This window comes from Pelophylax lessonae (genome assembly GCF_965119305.1).
Source record: "Pelophylax lessonae genome assembly, chromosome: 10".
Lineage (NCBI taxonomy): Eukaryota > Metazoa > Chordata > Amphibia > Anura > Ranidae > Pelophylax > Pelophylax lessonae.
In genome coordinates, this window is record NC_138777.1 from 42730356 (window position 1) to 42747957 (window position 17602).

A 17602-nucleotide genomic window follows, 5' to 3' on the forward strand; every position below is an offset into this window, starting at 1 on the left:
AATGCACCCAAACTGCCAGAATTTACCACACTGACGTGCCAATGTGAATAGGAACTTAGAGTGACCATACACACTACAATCTGATTGTGTAATCTCTGTGCAGTCTAATTAAAATTTACCAAACCTGTAATATGAGGATAACATTATACAATCCAGCCAATTTCTATCCAATCGCACAAGCACTTACATTACATATGTAGCAGGATTTCCAGCCTTTGTACTGGATGTTGGTTTGCCAGGGTTACCGCTAGTAACAACAGCACATTTAAGCCCGTTCTCCAAGTGTGAGCACTGAGACAAGAAACAGTCCGGCATTTTTGGGTTTTGTATTTATTTTAGGAACTTGGATGGGGGAAGGGAATGAGTGGGATACTTCTCTGGCTCGACTATATACAACAGAATGGGACTCTGAGAGTGAGAAAAATGCCTCTTGACGCTGACTTAATGCTGGCTAAATGCCGGTCAGTGGTGGCTGGTGCTCCATGGGCCAGGGGGGGGGGGCGCAGGCGGACTGCACCATACACCCCCCCCCCCCAGCCCCCACCAGGACCCCGCCCCCCCCCCACGGCCCACTCACGCTCAGCGGCGGCAGCTTCGGCTTCTCCCCCCTCAGTAGAAGCGTCTCCTCCCCCATGCCCAATGGCATGGCTTCTATTTCCAGCCAATCAGGAAACAGGTCTCAGGACCCGCTTACTGATTGGCCAGGAGGCGGATCCGTGTGACAATAGCGAATATTAATTCGCTATTGTCACGCAACTGGGTGGGCTCGGGGCGCACGGTGCTCTGTGCCCTGAGCCCAACCTTTTTTTTAGAGCCTCTGGCTCTAGTCACATGGTTAACCACTTAAGCCCTGGAAGATTTTACCCCCTTCCTGACCAGGCCCTATTTTGCGATTCGGCACTGCGTGACTTTAACGGAAAATTGCGCGGTCGTGCGATGATGTACCTAAACGAAATTGACGTCTTTTTTTCCCCACAAACAGAGCTTTCTTTTGGTGGTATTTGATCAGCTGTACGATTTTTACTTTTTGTGCTATAAGCGAAAAAAAAAAGCGTAAATTTTGAAAAAATAACAATATTTTTCAAATTTTTTTATATGGTTGTATGATTATCAATCAGCTGCTGCACCTGCAGGGCTTGAATGAAGAAAGTGGCAGAGTCTGCATCCCTTTAAACAGGATTTCTCTTTGAAAGTATTTCACCAAGAGATGCTCATAATCTGATTTGTATTTTAGTATCAGTCAGCCAATCACACAAGCAGGAAATTACATACATTATATTACCAAAAGTATTGGGACGCCTGCTACAGAGACTTCACAGGCTGTGTTCTTGAGGAATCACCAGGCATTGCACAGGAGGTAGGAGTTCAGATGCACCTGTTCCAGTTTCCAATACTTTTGGTAATATAGTGTATCTGGGGGGAGGGTTCTGTACACCATCTTTGTAGCCATATTGCATTAAAGGCGCTGCAGATTGAAAGGGAAAGGCCATTTTTAAATACATCCAATACCAATATGACTTGTGTCACAATTGTATACGCTATATTAATACTTCTTTTTTCCAACAAAAGTGGAGTTACCCTTTAACCACTTGCCAACCGCCAGTTGCAGATTTACTGCGGCAGGCTGGCACAGCTATGCGAAACGACATAGCCCTACATTGGTCGCGTGTGTGGTGCTGGGGGGGGGGGGGAGTGAGCACGCGCCTCTGGCGCTCCCACCCCACTAGGCAGCAGGGATGCCGATCCAGGGGACACCCGCGATCTTTCCCCGCTAAAAGAGAAGGACGGTCAGCTGTTGTAAACACAGCTGACCGTTCTTCTCTCTGAAATGATCACAGAGCGCCTATGATCCTTCTATATAGGAACACAGATCTCTATGATCATTTCACAAGCACTCCTCCCACAGTTAGAAAACACTCCCCTAGGCTCACATTTAACCCTTTGATCACCACTGTGTTAACCCCTTCCCTGCCAATGTCATTATTACAGTAACAGTGCATATTTTTAGCACTGATTACTGTAGTAATGTCACTGGTACCCCCAAAAATTTTATTAATGTCATTTAGGGGTCCGATCTGTCCGCCGCAATGTCGCAGTCCCGCTAAAAATCGCAGATCGCTGCCATTACTAGTAAAAAATGAATAAATAAATAAAAATTGCATAAATCTTTCCCTTAGTTTGTAGACGTGACAACTTTTGCGCAAACCAATCAAAATATGCTTCTTGCGATTTTTTTTTTTTTTTTTTTTTTTTTACCAAAATGTGTAGCAGAATACAAATTGGCCTGAAAGGATGAAAAATTTTGGTTTTTACATTTGGGGGGGGGGGGGGGGGGGGGGTGTGTGTTATGAAGCAGAATGTGAAAAATATATATTTTTTCCAGAATTGCTGCTCTTTTTTTTGTTTATAGTGTAAAAAATTAAAATCGCAGAGGTGATCAAATACCACCAAAAGAAAGCTCTATTTGTGGGGGGAAAAAAAACATCAATCTTATTTCCGTACAGCGTCGCACAACTGTGCAATTTTCAGTTAAAATAATGCAGTGCTGTATCACAAAAAATGGCCTGGTCATTAAGGGGGGAAATCCTTCCGGTCCAGAAGTGGTTACGCTATTCATCGGAGCTCTCTGGCTATAGCACAAGTGAGGCTACGTTCACATGTGGGCGTAGCGGATCACGGGCAGAATCACCGTGATTCTGCCCGCGATCCGGAAATCATTGCAAATCGCGGGACGCCTGTGCGATGCCCGTGATTTACAATGGCACCCTAAACGCTGTGCGATGTTGCCGCGATTTCCGCCTGCCGAATCGCGGTAACATTGCGCAAACAGAATCGCGGGACGCATGACGCCCAAAAAAGGTACAAGAGCTTCTTTTGTGCGTCATGCGTCCCGCGATTGTGTTTGCGCGATGTTACCGCGTTTTGGCAGGCGGAAAACGCGGCAACATCGCACAGCTTGGGGTGCCGTTGCAAATCACGGGAATCGCACAGGCGTCCCACGATTTGCAATGATTTCCGGATCGCGGGCAGAATCGCGGTGATTCTGCCCATGATCCACTACGCCCACATGTGAACGTAGCCTAAGTGTGGGGTCTGAGGCTGGCTACATGGCGTTGTAACAGGAGGTAATTTGCTATTAATTCGTAATAATTATCGCAACAAAAAATAGTTTTTATCTATTTACGGACGTGAAGCGTATATAAACGGGTAGATTCCGATCGGTTACGGCATGACACATGGATCTTTCAGCAGAAACGTTGAGGCACAGAGTTGCACCCAGCAACCCGGCCTGACCCCTGAATGTCACCAGTGACACCAACTGGGATGGGATGGCGCTGGGATATTTTTTGCCTGCTGATTTGTATAAAAGGGGCGGGCCCGGTTTGCGTCGTTGCGGATCTGGCGGTGTGAGATAACAAGCCCAGTGGCTTTTCTTGTCTTTGAAAGATTTGCATGAACTGCGAGTTGGCTTGAGGGATTTACTGTCTGTCTGTGTCCTGACTGTCTGCCAGAGACGGAAACAGATGCATGAATGCCCAGCAGCTTTGTGCATTAAAGGAGAATGAACAGATGTAGGCAGCCATGTATAATGTATGGAAGGAGATTTCTGATGACTAAGATCTTTAAAGCTCTGGGGTGCCCCGTTTGGGAATAAAAAATCAGCCTTGTTCTAATTAAAAAAAGCCGGACGTGGATTAAAAATGAGGAGCTATTAAAATCACTAAGTATAACAAATTAACCACTTAAGCCCTGGAAGATTTTACCCCCTTCCTGACCAGGGCCTATTTTGCGATTCGGCACTGCTTGAGTTTAACGGACAATTGCGCGGTCGGGCGACGCTGTACCCAAATGAAATTGACGTCCTTTTTCCCCCACAAATAGAGCTTTCTTTTGGTGGTATTTGATCACCTGTGCGATTTTTTTGATCATGCGCTATAAACAAAAAAAGAGCGACAATTTTGCAAAAATAACAATATTTTTCACATTTTTTTATATGAAATTCCCCCAAAAAAATCTAAATTTTTTAACATTTTAGGCCAATTTGTTTTCTGTTACATATGTTTGGTAAAAAAAATCGCAATAAGCGTATTTTGATTGGTTTGCGCAGAAGTTATTGCGTTTACTAACTAAGGGAAAGATTTTTGTCATTGTTGTTGTTTTTTTTTTTTTTTAAGGAGTAATGGCGGTGATCTGCGACATTGCTGACGGACAGATCGAACCCTTGACTGACATTTTTGACACTTTTGGGGTTACCAGTGACATTACTACAGTAATCAGTGCTATACATATGCACTGTTACTGTAAAAATGACACTGGTAGTGAAGGGGTTAACTTTTTTTTGAGAGGGAGGGGTTAAGTGTGTCCCTAGGGGCGTGCTTCTAACTGTGATTGGATGTGGCTTGAGGTGTAAGAACAGAGATCAACGGTCCTATATAGCAGAACCGTATGATCTCCATTCTTACATAGGGGAGAATGACAGGCGGCTGTGTTTACATTAGCCGCCTGCCTTTCTCCCGCTGTACCGGACAATCGCGAGTGGGGGGGGGGTCCGTGAGCGAACGGGACGCTTTGCCTGTGAGGGGCTGACTGCCGACGTAAATCGTTGTTAGGCAGTCGGCAAGTGGTTAAAATAAAATCAAGATCAAGGTCCCTGCATTGGTTGTAAACCTCTGAAATAAAAAATGAACAAAGTGTATCCTCCTACTTGCCTTGTACTTGCCTCAATCCAAAGCCCATAGTGTCATTTGTGTGTCCTTTCTCATTCTTCTGCTATCTGCATGAGGCACTTCCATACTTGCCAACTGTCCCGTTCTCGCCGGGACAGTTCCGGCAAATAGGAGCCTGTCGCGGGTAATTTACATTGTCCCGGCAATGTACTTATTTACACTTTATTTATATTTACATATAACATTTTTGTATGGTCACACCTGAGCACATTTGACACTTTAGAAATGCAGGGAATTGTGATGAGAATTTTAAACTTTAGGCAGAAGTAGTGCAGCTGAATGGGAGAATTATTCCAACTCTGCTACTTTGGCCTTAAGTTTGAAATTCCCTTTTCAATTTCCTGTAATACTCTCTTCATTTAGTAGACCCTATAATCTGATGATAAGTAGGCGGAGATTAATTATGTGGAGTGGGCGGAGCTTCAGGGAAGTGGGTGTGGTAAGTAATTAGGGCTGCAACGGCGCGTCGACGTAGTCGACTACGAAAAAACGTTGAAGTGCGTGAAAGGCGTTGACGCGTCAACACGTGTCGTGACACGCCCCCTAGCCGGACTTGCCTACCGGGATACCAAGATACGGCCGGCCCGCAGCGCCGCTTTAAGCATTGCCGGCCGGGTGAAATCCCCCCCGGGCTCCGTCCACACCGATGTCGGAGACAAGAGGACCATTAATACCTGAGGAGCTGTTCAGGGTGAGCGCTGACCGTCTCCAGCACCCCCGTACTCCGCCACAGCTTCTGCCGCAACACCTTCGCCATTCTCCCCGATCACCGAGGTACTCAGAGATGTCACATGTGCGGCGCTACACTGGATGTATCCCTTCCAAACCCTTCCGGCCAGAAACTCAAACCCCCACAATTGAGTTCCGCATAGCAATGGTTGCTTCCACTTTCTGGTATTCACATTTTCCATTCCCTGCTATAAAATGGTCAGCCTCATTTGTTTTAAAAACCAAGTGAAAAAAAAGTTTACATTCTTTTTCAGGTTTGCTTTTGTTCGTATTAATAAAGTTGTGGTTGAAGTTTGAAACCAAGATGGCGGCTTGTACTGTACTGTGGCGGCTTGTAATGGTCTGTACTAGGTGGGAGGGCTTACTGAGGGGTCTGTACTGGAAGGGGCTTACTGAGGGGTCTGTAATGGGAGGGGGGTTTACTAAGTGGTCTGTACTAGGTGGGAGGGCTTACTGTGGGGTCTGTACTGGAAGGGGGCTTACTGAGGGGTCTGTACTGGGAGGGGGCTTACTGAGGGGTCTGTGCTTGAAGGGGGCTTACTGAGGGGTCTGTACTGGGAGGGGGGCTTACTGAGGGGTCTGTACTGGGAGGGGGGCTTACTGAGGGGTCTGTACTGGGAGGGGGGCTTACTGAGGGGTCTGTACTGAGAGGGGGGCTTACTGATGGGGTCTGTATTAATTACAGGATTAATTAGCTAATCAAAAAAACACTCAATTAAGCAAAAAAAAATAAAATAAAAATAATCGTTAGATTAGTCGACTAATCGTAAAAATAATCGATAGATTCGTCGACAGACAAATTAATCGTTAGTTGCAGCCCTATAAGTAATTGATAGGGGTGCTGCAAAGTGTCCCTGGAAATTTTTTTCAAATGTTGTGAACTATGCACTTCTGGCAGGTGTCATGGACTCCAAGGGATCCAGGGGAACAGGGGATGGGAGCTCCAGCACACAGCCTGTTATTGACACCCTTAGAATGTTTCTAGACGCCACCAGTCATACACTCCCCCTAAAGCAGGAATCCCTCAGGCCCCTTTCACAGGGGTGGTGCGCCAGACAGACTCAGTTTTGCTCAGCGGGGATCGACCTGCCTTATTCTCATGTCCTTATTCTCATAGAGGGGGTCAATACCTCCCAGTGAGTGCGGTCCTAGGTGGGGGGAGGTGGTGGTAGCAGGCAGAGGATTGCTTTGGCAGCCGTTCTGTGCAGACAGAATCATGTGTGTACATATACATGATTCTGCACTTCCGCCTAGGGGGCACACACGCTACCGATTTGTGGGTGCCGGGCAATGGATATCCGCCAGCACCCGCCGATCATTGGGCGGAGAAAGAGAACGGAGCTCTGCCTATGTAAAACAAGACGAAACGCCATTATGACAGGGCAAAACTGATGGGTTTTGTGTCCCAGGGGGAAAAAAACAGTCACTTCCCTTAGTAAAAGCACCACACAGTACACAAAAACACTGGTTAGGCACACAGTTTGATTGTAAAGTCTCATTTTTTTTATCTATGAAAATAACAAACATGTCATACTTACCACCTCTGTGCAGTTGGTTTTGCACAGGGCAGCCCAGATCCTCCTCTTCTCAGGTCCCTAGCTGGAGCTTCTGGCCCCTCCCTCCTTTTGAGCACCCCCACAGCAAGCAGCTTGCTATGGGAGCACCCAATCTGTGCTGCAGTTCCATGTATCCATTTAGAAATGGAGCTGCAGTTTGGCCTCGCCCCCTCTCCTCATTGGCTAACCGAGTTTGATTGACAGCAGCAGGAGCCAATGGAGCCACTGCTGTGTCTCCGCCAATCAGGAGATGGCTGAGGCACTCTTGGACATCGCTGGATAGAGAGGGGGCTCAGGTAAGTATTAGGAGGACTGGGAAGGATGCTGCACACAGAAGGCTTTTTATCTTCATGCATAGAATGCATTTCTTGCAAAGTGTCATGGTCAGGAGTAAGTAACACAGAGTTTAGAGGTCAGTATTATGTCTTGCTGAGTTTCAGGAGTAAGTAACACAGCGTTCAGAGGTCAGTAGTATGTCTTGCCAAGGGTCAGGAGTAAGTAACACCGAGTTCAGAGGTCAGTAGTATGTCTTGCTGAGTTTCAGGAGTAAGTAACACAGAGTTCAGAGGTCAGTAGTATGTCTTGCTGAGTTTCAGGAGTAAGTAACACAGAGTTCAGAGGTCAGTAGTATGTCTTGCTGAGTTTCAGGAGTAAGTAACACAGAGTTCAGAGGTCAGTAGTATGTCTTGCCAAGTGTCATGGTCAGAAGTAAGTAACACAGAGTTTAGAGGTCAGTATTATGTCTTGCTGAGTTTCAGGAGTAAGTAACACAGCGTTCAGAGGTCAGTAGTATGTCTTGCCAAGGGTCAGGAGTAAGTAACAGAGTTCAGAGGTCAGTAGTATGTCTTGCTGAGTTTCAGGAGTAAGTAACTCAGAGGTCAGTAGTATGTTTTGCCAAGTGTCAGGGTCAGGAGTAAGTAACACAGAGTTCAGAGGTCAGTAGTATGTCTTGCTGAGTTTCAGGAGTAAGTAACACAGAGTTCAGAGGTCAGTAGTATGTCTTGCCAAGTGTCAGGGTCAGGAGAAAGTAACACAGAGTTCAGAGGTCAGTAGTATGTCTTGCTGAGTTTCAGGAGTAAGTAACACAGAGTTCAGAGGTCAGTAGTATGTCTTGCCAAGTGTCAGGGTCAGGAGAAAGTAACACAGAGTTCAGAGGTCAGTAGTATGTCTTGCTGAGTTTCAGGAGTAAGTAACACAGAGTTCAGAGGTCAGTAGTATGTCTTGTCAAGTGTCAGGGTCAGGAGTAAGTAACACAGAGTTCAGAGGTCAGTAGTATGTCTTGCCAAGTGTCATGGTCAGAAGTAAGTAACACAGATTTAAGAGGTCAGTATTATGTCTTGCTGAGTTTCAGGAGTAAGTAACACAGAGTTTAGAGGTCAGTAGTATGTCTTGCTGAGTTTCAGGAGTAAGTAACACATCATTCAAAGGTCAGTAGTATGTATTGCTAAGGGTCAGGAGTAATTAGCGCAGAGTTCAGAGGTCAGTAGTATGTCTTGCTGAGTGTCAGGAGTAAGTAACACAGAGTTCGGTAGTATATATTGCCAAGTGCCTGGAGTAAGTAACAGCATTCAGAGTTCCGTAATGTGTATTGCTGAGTGTCAGGGTCAGGAGTAAGTAACACATCATTCAAAGGTCAGTAGTATGTATTGCTGAGGGTCAGGAGTAATTAGCGCAGAGTTCAGAGGTCAACAGTATGTAATGCAAAGGTCAGAAGTAATGAACACACATCTTCCCCCCCCCCCCCCCCCACCCACACACAACCAAAAATACCACCTTCTGGTACAAACACTCCCCTCCCTCTGTAAAATGTACTCACCAGACCTCAGATGCAGTGGCACTCATCAGAGTGAGGGAAGTCCTCCCAGGTCTCCCCTTGCCTGTGTCATATAAGAAGTCAGAGCCAAGGAGGAGTTCCCCCCCAGCTTTGCATTCACAATGCCGCTCTGATCTGAAGTCTGAGAGGTGGCATGGAGTGGTCGGTTGCAATCTACCCATCATCGCCTGCCATCCTAGTAACAACCGCACCCCTCCTTTTTTTGTATAGGTGTCACAAGGACAGGAAGTAAGGGAAAATATTTCTATTGAGTCACACATGGAAATAAAAACCTAACATATTTTAACTCCCTCCCACCCTATCCAAAACTAAACAAGAAAAGAAAAGTTCCACTAACCCATAGAAACCAGTAACTTATTATTATTATTATTTTTGCCTCTGTATACTGATAAGGATGAAAGTCTGCTGTGGGGTACAGTAGCTGCTCTTCGCACAGCTGTATTCAGTAAGGATGAGTGGGTGATGTGTGCAGCTTCCGCTCCCTGCTTATTTTCCCATTACAATAATCTAGGTTTAATTAGGTAGCGGATGACAGTTTAATGAGCAAATTATTTAATTTAACCCATTGTAATTAAATTAGATTGATATTGGCAGAATATTGTGTCCTAGGTGGAAAGGGTCATGGAAATACGCCACACAACATTTTATATGGTCGGGGCTGTATTCCTAGGGACATTTTTCCTTATTTTACAGTAATGGGTTTATTAAGACTAAAAACAAGGTGTAAAATGCCGCCAGAGAGGCTGATTGATTGCTGTGAAATATTATAATAAAATACAGTGCCCTCTGGTGTGTGAATATATTCTGGAAATTTTATAGATGGGCAACTCCTATCTTCACATTGATTAGTGATCCCAAATTAATAATAACTACTGCAGGAGGGAACAGACACAAAAGATACGCTCCGCATCTTTCCAAATCACTGTTCTGCTTTATTTGACACAATTGAAGGTTTTTATACACATGATTATGTGAGCATCACATTAATATTACAATTGTACTTTTATGGTAACAAGGGGCGTAACATAGGCAGGCTAATTCTAGAATGCAAATATGTAACGGAAACATTATTAGTGCCATGTGCACAATGAGTGCAGTGTGCAATACATACGAAATAGAATACAATAATATACAGAACTTACAAATTTCCAATCTACTCTTTTTTGATCAATATTTTGATCACTAACCATACCTGCTGTCACCTTTAACCACTTTACCACCGGAGGATTTTGCTGTCTTACGTCCAGGCCACTTTTTGCGATTCGGCACTGTGCGACTTTAACAGACAATCGCGCGGTCGTGCGAGGCCGTACCCAAACAAAATTTACATCCTTTTTTTCCCACAAACAGAGCTTTCTTTTGGTGGTATTTGATTACCTGTGCGATTTTTACTTTTTGCGCTATAAACAAAAAAAGAGCGTAAATTTAGAAAAAATAACAATATTTTTCACACTTTTTTATATGAAATTCCCCCCCCCCCCCCCAAAAAAATTTAAAAATCAAAATTTTTTTAAATTTTTGACCAATTTGTTTTCTGCTACCTATGTTTGGTAAAAAAAAATCACAATAAGCGTATTTTGATTGGTTTGCGCAAAAGTTATTGCGTTTACTAACTAAGGGAAAGATTTCTGTCATTTTTGGTGGGTTTTTTTTAACTCGTAATAGCGGCGATCTGTGATTTTTTTTGCGGGACTGCGACATTGCGGCGAACAGATCGGACCCTTGACTGACATTTTTGACACGTTTGGGGGTACCAGTGACATTACTACAGTAATCAGTGCTATAAAAATGCACTGTTACTGTAAAAATGACACTGGCAGGGAAGGGGTTAATTTTATTGGAGAGGAAGGGTGTATGCCTGGTGCTTAATAACATGTGTGGGGGGAGGTGACTGAGTGACACAGGGACAGATCGGATGTCCAGCTACGCTGAACCCTGCAATCTGACCCTGCCTGTCACTTAGGAGATCCGCCCGCTCTGTTTACACAAGCGGGCGGATCTCCAAACTCGATTCCCCGACGATCGGGGAAGAGCAGCGCCGATCGCCGCCGCTCCTCCCCTGGCCCGACTCCCGCTGTGACTGAATACAGCAGGAGCGAGCCTCCGGCGGCGCGCGAGCACCGCCCACAAGGGGAGGAGTCCAGCGACGTAGGTCTACGTCGCTGGACGATAACTAACCACTTTGCCGCAGTAGAGCTCGAGTGAGCGGTCGGCAAGTGGTTAATCTGGAGCCTTCATATGCTTAGGTGGAGGTAGTCCTGGCCAAAAAATTTGTAAAAGATTGCACAGGAAATTTGTAAGTTCTGTATATTATTGTATTATTTTTTGTATGTATTGCACACTGCATTAATAATGTTTTCATTACATGTTGCATTCTTTTAGAATTAGATTAGAATTAGCCTGCCTATGTTACGCCCCTTGTTACTATAAAAGTACAATTGTAATATTAATGTGATACCTACATAATCATGTGTATAAAAACCTTCAATTTTGTCAAATAAAGTAGAACAGTGATTTGGAAAGATGCTGAGTGTATCTTTTGTGTCTGTTCCCTCCTACAGTAATTATTATTAATTAATAAATCACTACTCAATATGAGGATAGGAGTTGCCTATCTATAAAATTTCCAGGACAATATATATATATATATATATATATATATATATATATATATATATATATATATCCTTATGCCACTAGCATTAGCAAATAGGAAGGTAGATTATATTGTTTTAGATTGTAAGCTCTAAAGAGCTCTGATTCCTCCTGTATTGAATTGTATTGTAATTGTACTGTTTGCCCTAACGTTGCAAAGAGCTGAGCAAACTGTTGGCACTATATAATCCTGTATAATAATAATAATATTTACTTGTTTTAAAAACTTTGCTTCCTGGTTTCTGGCCTAGGCTAAAATGATGTCACTTATCACAGGAGTCTTCATGGGCATTTTTTTCATTATTTTACAAAGGTTTTTATTGACAAATAGCATACGTATGCAGAGCCAAATGACTAGGATAATAAACCGGTACATGTAACAGGGCATTTATTTTTTCTTTCATCTGGAGGAGGGGAGGAGGGGCTTTCTCTACTAAGCACACCTTCCTGTCTGCATGCCTGAGCTAAGGGCAGATGGATTCCAGGAAGTAAATGCTACATGAATCATCTGCCCTTACTCAAAATGGCTGCAGCTAGAAATGCTAGGAGCATGGAGACATAGATGGATCGGTAGTGCACATGTGCTTGTCTGATACAAATTTGTATATCGTTCAGTAATTGTTGTTAATGCTTATGGCGCGCTGATGATGTCCTCATGCCCGCTGTTATTTTCACCAGGCTTACGCATGACATTACACTGGAAGAATTTGAAGATGAAGATTTATCCGAGATCACCGAAATCACAGATGAATGTGGAATCAGTTTGCACTGCAATGATAGCCGACACTGCAAGGTGAGCAGAAAATCCAACACCAAGCCATGCTTGCTGTTCTCTGTATGGATATGATGTGTGTGTGTTTAGTATTAGTCGATATATTCAGGATTTCCTATATGGGCGATAGAAGAATCCAAATCTCCCTAATGGGGCCACAGCAATAAAAACCTCTACAATAATCTCCAGACTCCATCCAAAATGTAAAAAAAAGGGCTGGAATAATGGTGGGCACAGACGCTTCAATTTTATTATCTGATTGATGTGTGATTCAATCAAAACAATCAAATTCAATTAAATAGTCATAACTTCTCTTCTGATCGATTTCATAAAGATTGGCTAGGGTGGAATATTGTTGATTATTTTGCATCATTCGGCAGCACCAAAATACTTTGTTAAAGCGGAGTTTCGGCCTCGGGGGTCAATTTGAGCTAAAAATAGCCCCGGGACAGTCAGGGCTAGTACATTCCATAATGGATTGCCTCTGAACTGTCCCGGGTCGCACTTACCTGTAAGCAGAAATACTTACCTTGAAAAGTTCTTCTCCAGCGCTGCCATCTCAGGTGTGGGCAGCTGAAGACGCAGCGTCCCTCTTCGTGTCCTCTTCCGTGACGTCGGAGTCCCACAATGCCCTGCACCGACCCCGCTCGTCACTTCCGGGGCAGGCGCGGCATCCCTGCACAGCTTCTGGGCATGCCCAGAAGCTGTATAGCAGGGAATGCCGCGCTTGCACCGGAATTGACGAGCGGTGCCGGTGCAGGCGCATTGATTCCTGGGAGCGATGACGTTCAGCTCCCAGGAGTCATCGCAAACTGGAAGTGACGGCGAATGACTGGAATGACAATTGCGCGGTCATGCAACACTGTACCCAAATTAAATTTTCATTTTTTCCGTGTTTCTGTAATAAGATTTTGCTAATAAGTAATTTTCTTCTTCACTGATGTGCTCTGATGAGGCGGCACTGATGGGCACTGATGAGGCGGCACTGATGAGGCGGCACTGATGAGGCGGCACTGATGAGGCAGCACTGATGAGGCTGCACTGATGGGCACTGATTAGGCAGCACTGATGGGCACTAATAGGCAGCACTGATAAGCTGCACTATGGGCACTGATAAGCTGCACTGATGGGCACTGATAACCTGCACTGATGGGCACTGATTAGCACTGATTAGGCTGCACTGATTATTGTCTAAACAGTGTGCTTACAGCTTTGCTGGTTACCTGCACTCCTTTCCTCATACACACGTGAGGAAAGGACTGCCGATAATCTTCAAGTCTGTGTAGATGTGATCAGCTGTGATTGGGCGATTCCAAATTGCCTAATGTGAATGGGGCCCTAATATGGTTCTAAAGCCTTAGAGTTTTTCACCTTAATGCATTCTATGCATTAGGTACAAAAATCTTCTGTGCTGCAGCAGCCCCCCCGTTTTCTTACCTGAGCCTGACCCGATCCGCCGCTGTCTCTCTCCTCATTGGACAAATTCATAGCAGCAAAAGCCATTGCTGTCAATCAAAAGCTGTGACACGGGAGCGGGGCAAAGTCCCACTGTCTGTGTCAATTTAGCCCACTGTCCCACTGTCTGTGACACGGGAGCTCGCTCGCACGGATGCCGCCATGGAAAGCGGCTTTCTGTGGGGGAACCCACCAAAGGAGGGGCCTAGAGTGTCGGTGGGGGACCCCAGAAGAAGAGGATCAGGGGTGCTCTGTGCAAAACCATTACAAAGAGCCGATAAGTATAACATGTTTATTATTTTAATTTAAAAACGGGGGTTTAGTAACGCATTAGGGAAGAAAACCAGACATTACTATAAAACACCCTTGACAGAAATCTGAATCACATGACAGACATCGCATGTGATTCGGACCGCACTGCTCTGCAAATCACATGCGATGTCTGTGCGATGCAAATTCAGCCATACAGATTGTATGGCTGAATTTGCATCGCATTCAGACCAAAGTCGCACAGCACCCTATTTTGGGTTCGCACCAGAATCGGATCACATGGGTGTTCACACCTATGTGATCCGATTCAGGTCCGAACTGACAGTTCACACTGCGATATGCAAACTGATCTGGGAGTGTCATTCATTTTGTATTGACACCCCCAGCGATTCGCATATGGTGGTGGGAACTGCCTGCGATTCTAATGTTATGCGATAACCTGCAGTGGATTCGCAGGGTTCCCACATCGCATATGTGTTAACCGGCACTTATTGCACTTATATATTCTGCAAAAGTTGTGCATTCATTTTAGGGAAAGACCGATATGTTTTTTTCAGGGCCGATACCGATATTTTGGTCACAACGTATCGGTTTCGGCCGATATGGGCCGATATTTTGTACATTTAAAGTTTGGAAAAATAAAAATTTTGTTACAAATCTGGTACTGAACATGTTAATTTTTGTTTAATGCTTAATGGCTGGCTGTCTGGCACCCTGTGGTGGGTGGCTGGCTTGCAGGCACCCTGTGTTGGATGGCTGACTGGCACCCTGTGGTGGGTGGCTGGCACCCTGTGGTGGGTGGCTGGCTGGCTGGCAACCTGTGGTGGGTGGCTGGCTTGCTGGCACCCTGTGTTGGATGGCTGACTGGCACCCTGTGGTGGGTGGCTGGCACCCTGTGGTGGGTGGCTGGCTGGCTGGCACCCTGTGGTTGGTGGCTGGCTGACACCCTGTGGTGGGTGACTGGCTTGCTGGCACCCTATGGTGGATGGCTGGCTGGCACCCTGTGGTCGATAGCTGGCTGTCTGGCACCCTGTGGCCGATGGCTGGCTGGCTGGCACCCTGTGGTGGGTGGCTGGCTGGCTGGCACCCTGTGGTGGGTGGCTGGCTTGCACCCTGTGGTAGGTGGATGGCTGGCACAAGGGCTGTGGGTGTCTGGCTAGTACAGGGCCTGTGGGCGGCTCTCTGGTACAGTGCCTGTGGCTGGCTGGCTGTCTGGCACCCTGTCTGTGGGTGGCTGGCTGTCTGGAACCCTGTCTGTGGGTGGCTGGCTGTCTGGAACCCTGTCTGTGGGTGGCTGGCTGTCTGGAACCCTGTCTGTGGGTGGCTGGCTGTCTGGCACCCTGTGGTGGGTGGCTGGCTGGAACCCTGTCTGTGGGTGGCTGGCTGGCACTCTGTGGTGGGTGGGTGGCTGGCACAGGGGCTGTGGGAGGCTGGCTGGTACAGGGCCTGTGGGTGGCTGGCTGGCTGGCTGGTACAGGGCCTGTGGATGTGGGTGGCTGGCTGGCACCGGGCTTCTGTGGGTGAGTGTATGGCTGTGATACACTCCCGCGAGACTATTCCCGACTCCAGACTAGGCTGTCCAAGGCGAGGGAGGCAGCCTAAGAAGGCAGAATGACGTCACAAAAATATTGGCAAATATCGGCCAGTTCTGGGGGCTGATACCAATATATCGGGGAAAGTGCATATCGGCCACCAATATATCGCCCTTGCCGATAATCAGTCTATCCCTAATTCATTTTTCCGTTCCTGAGTCGTGCCTTCATACTGATTTGTCACAGACCAGCAGAAATAAAAATCAGGCTGTAGGTAGGGTATCCCTCCTGTAATATGATGTATGATGGGCAGGAGAAGGGAGTATATAGGTAGACATACAGGAGGTAGAAGGCTCACAATGGGCTTCTGTGTTGCGGCAATGTCCACAGGTAGTTCAAAGAACAGAAAAGAAGTGCTGCAGCAGCATGGAGTGTGCAGAACTGTCCTGTCAGCTGCCTCGTTATGGCTTACAATCATACAACTCAGCAAGTCTGAGCGGATCCTTAGAGTATGCACCAATTTTTTGGCAGGTAAAACGGTTCCTGTGTTTGAATTGTAATGGTATTTGGCCGGAGTTGCCCTTTAGGTTTTAGCACTGATGTCAGTAGAAGACGGTCCAGGAAGAGACGTCCAGCCGGCTCTGTTCTCTGCAATCCAGGCAGAGAATTAGCATTGGCTGCTCTGCCTAGCTGAGTCTCTGCCATCTCTATGTGGGTCTCTGTTCCCCGTACATTCATTTCATATGCTGCCCATATGGCCGTGTAGGGAGCCCCACAGATGTCCGGGCCTTTCTACAGGCGGTTCCATCTTCTCTCCAGCCGTCCAAGCCAAGATGAGACTTGTGGTGCCGCAGACGCAATTTGATTGGCTGCTATCGTTTCTAGAACAGAATCTGCCTGGAGGAGTTGGGTGTTTCAAGAAAAGAGGCGGCCGCTTCAATGAATTCTCCTGTCTCTGTTCTCTCCCTAAACTGCCATATCAGGACACAGCAAAACAATCCATTCCATTAGTATCAAATCAGGGGATCCAAAGAAGATGGTACAATCAGATTGTATAGTGTGTGGTCACCTTTGCGGGCACATTTACACTAGCAGTGCTCTATGAAGAGCGTTCCACGCTTGGATCGCTCTTTAGAGAGCATTTGACAGGCAGTGAGAAGGCATTGTATCACCGCCTCACTGTCTGCTTTAACCCATTGATCCCCGCACTAGCATGCCAAAACCGCAATCATTGCATGTGGTTGCAGGGTTCTTGCAGAGCAGCCCCATATGTGTTCGGCTGGCGCCAAAAGTGACAGGGGTATAATATTCCCTGCGGCCATGAAGCAAGGCACCATAGCCGCAGCATGTGTACACCCCCTGGCTGCTGCCTCTGCAGCTAAAGGGGGTAGTGGTTGAGGTGTGGTAAAAACGTGGCTCAACCGCAGGCAGCCTCGCATATGACTGAGCCCTTAGACAGCTGTCACTGAAACAAGTGTCCCTATTGGACAATCTGGTGACAGCTGACAATGTTGGATTTGACCTCACTTAAAGCGGTAGTATCCCGCTTTTTGACACTTTTACCTACAGGTAAGCCTATAATAAGGCTTACCTGTAGGTACAAATAATATCTCCTAAACCGGCATGGTTTAGGAGATATTTACAGTGCATGCAGCCGCTCTCACGAGCAGCGCATGCGCTCTGAAGGTCCGGTGGGACCTTCAATTAATTTGCCGGGAGCTTGCCGGAAATGCGCGGGAGTGACGTCATCGCGGCTCCGGCCAATCATCGCGCCGGAGCCGTCTCTTCCGGCCAATCACCGCGCCGGAGCCGCCGAACCCGGAAGAGACAGCGAGGGATCATGGCAGCGCCCGCAGCGATGCATACTAGCCCATTATGCCTTTGTCTTGCAGGTTTTTTTTTTTTTCTAGGGTTTACAACCGCGTTCATGACCAGGCCATGTTTTGCAATTTTTTTTTGCGATTCGGCACTGCGTTACTTTAACTGACAATTGCGCGGTCGTGCGATGCTGTACCCGAATAAAATTGATTTATTTTTCCCACAAATAGAGCTTTCTTTTGGTGGTATTTGAT

General features: G+C 46.3%; 1 protein-coding gene and 1 long non-coding RNA gene across 4 annotated transcripts in view; one reads left to right on the plus strand and one right to left on the minus strand.

Moving 5' to 3' along the window:
- LOC309565207 overlaps positions 1-17602 on the minus strand; it is a 1884446-nt gene that overhangs the window by 1844167 nt on the left and 22677 nt on the right. The gene's annotated exons all lie outside the window — the stretch shown is intronic.
- The window catches only part of MAPK8IP1 (mitogen-activated protein kinase 8 interacting protein 1), a 183898-nt gene that overhangs the window by 107176 nt on the left and 59120 nt on the right, over positions 1-17602 (plus strand). For all 3 annotated transcript variants that reach the window (XM_082270002.1, XM_082270003.1, XM_082270004.1), the window contains exon 2: positions 12180-12294. In XM_082270002.1, coding sequence (XP_082126128.1) covers positions 12180-12294 — 115 coding nt within the window. The remainder of the gene's footprint in view (positions 1-12179; positions 12295-17602) is intronic.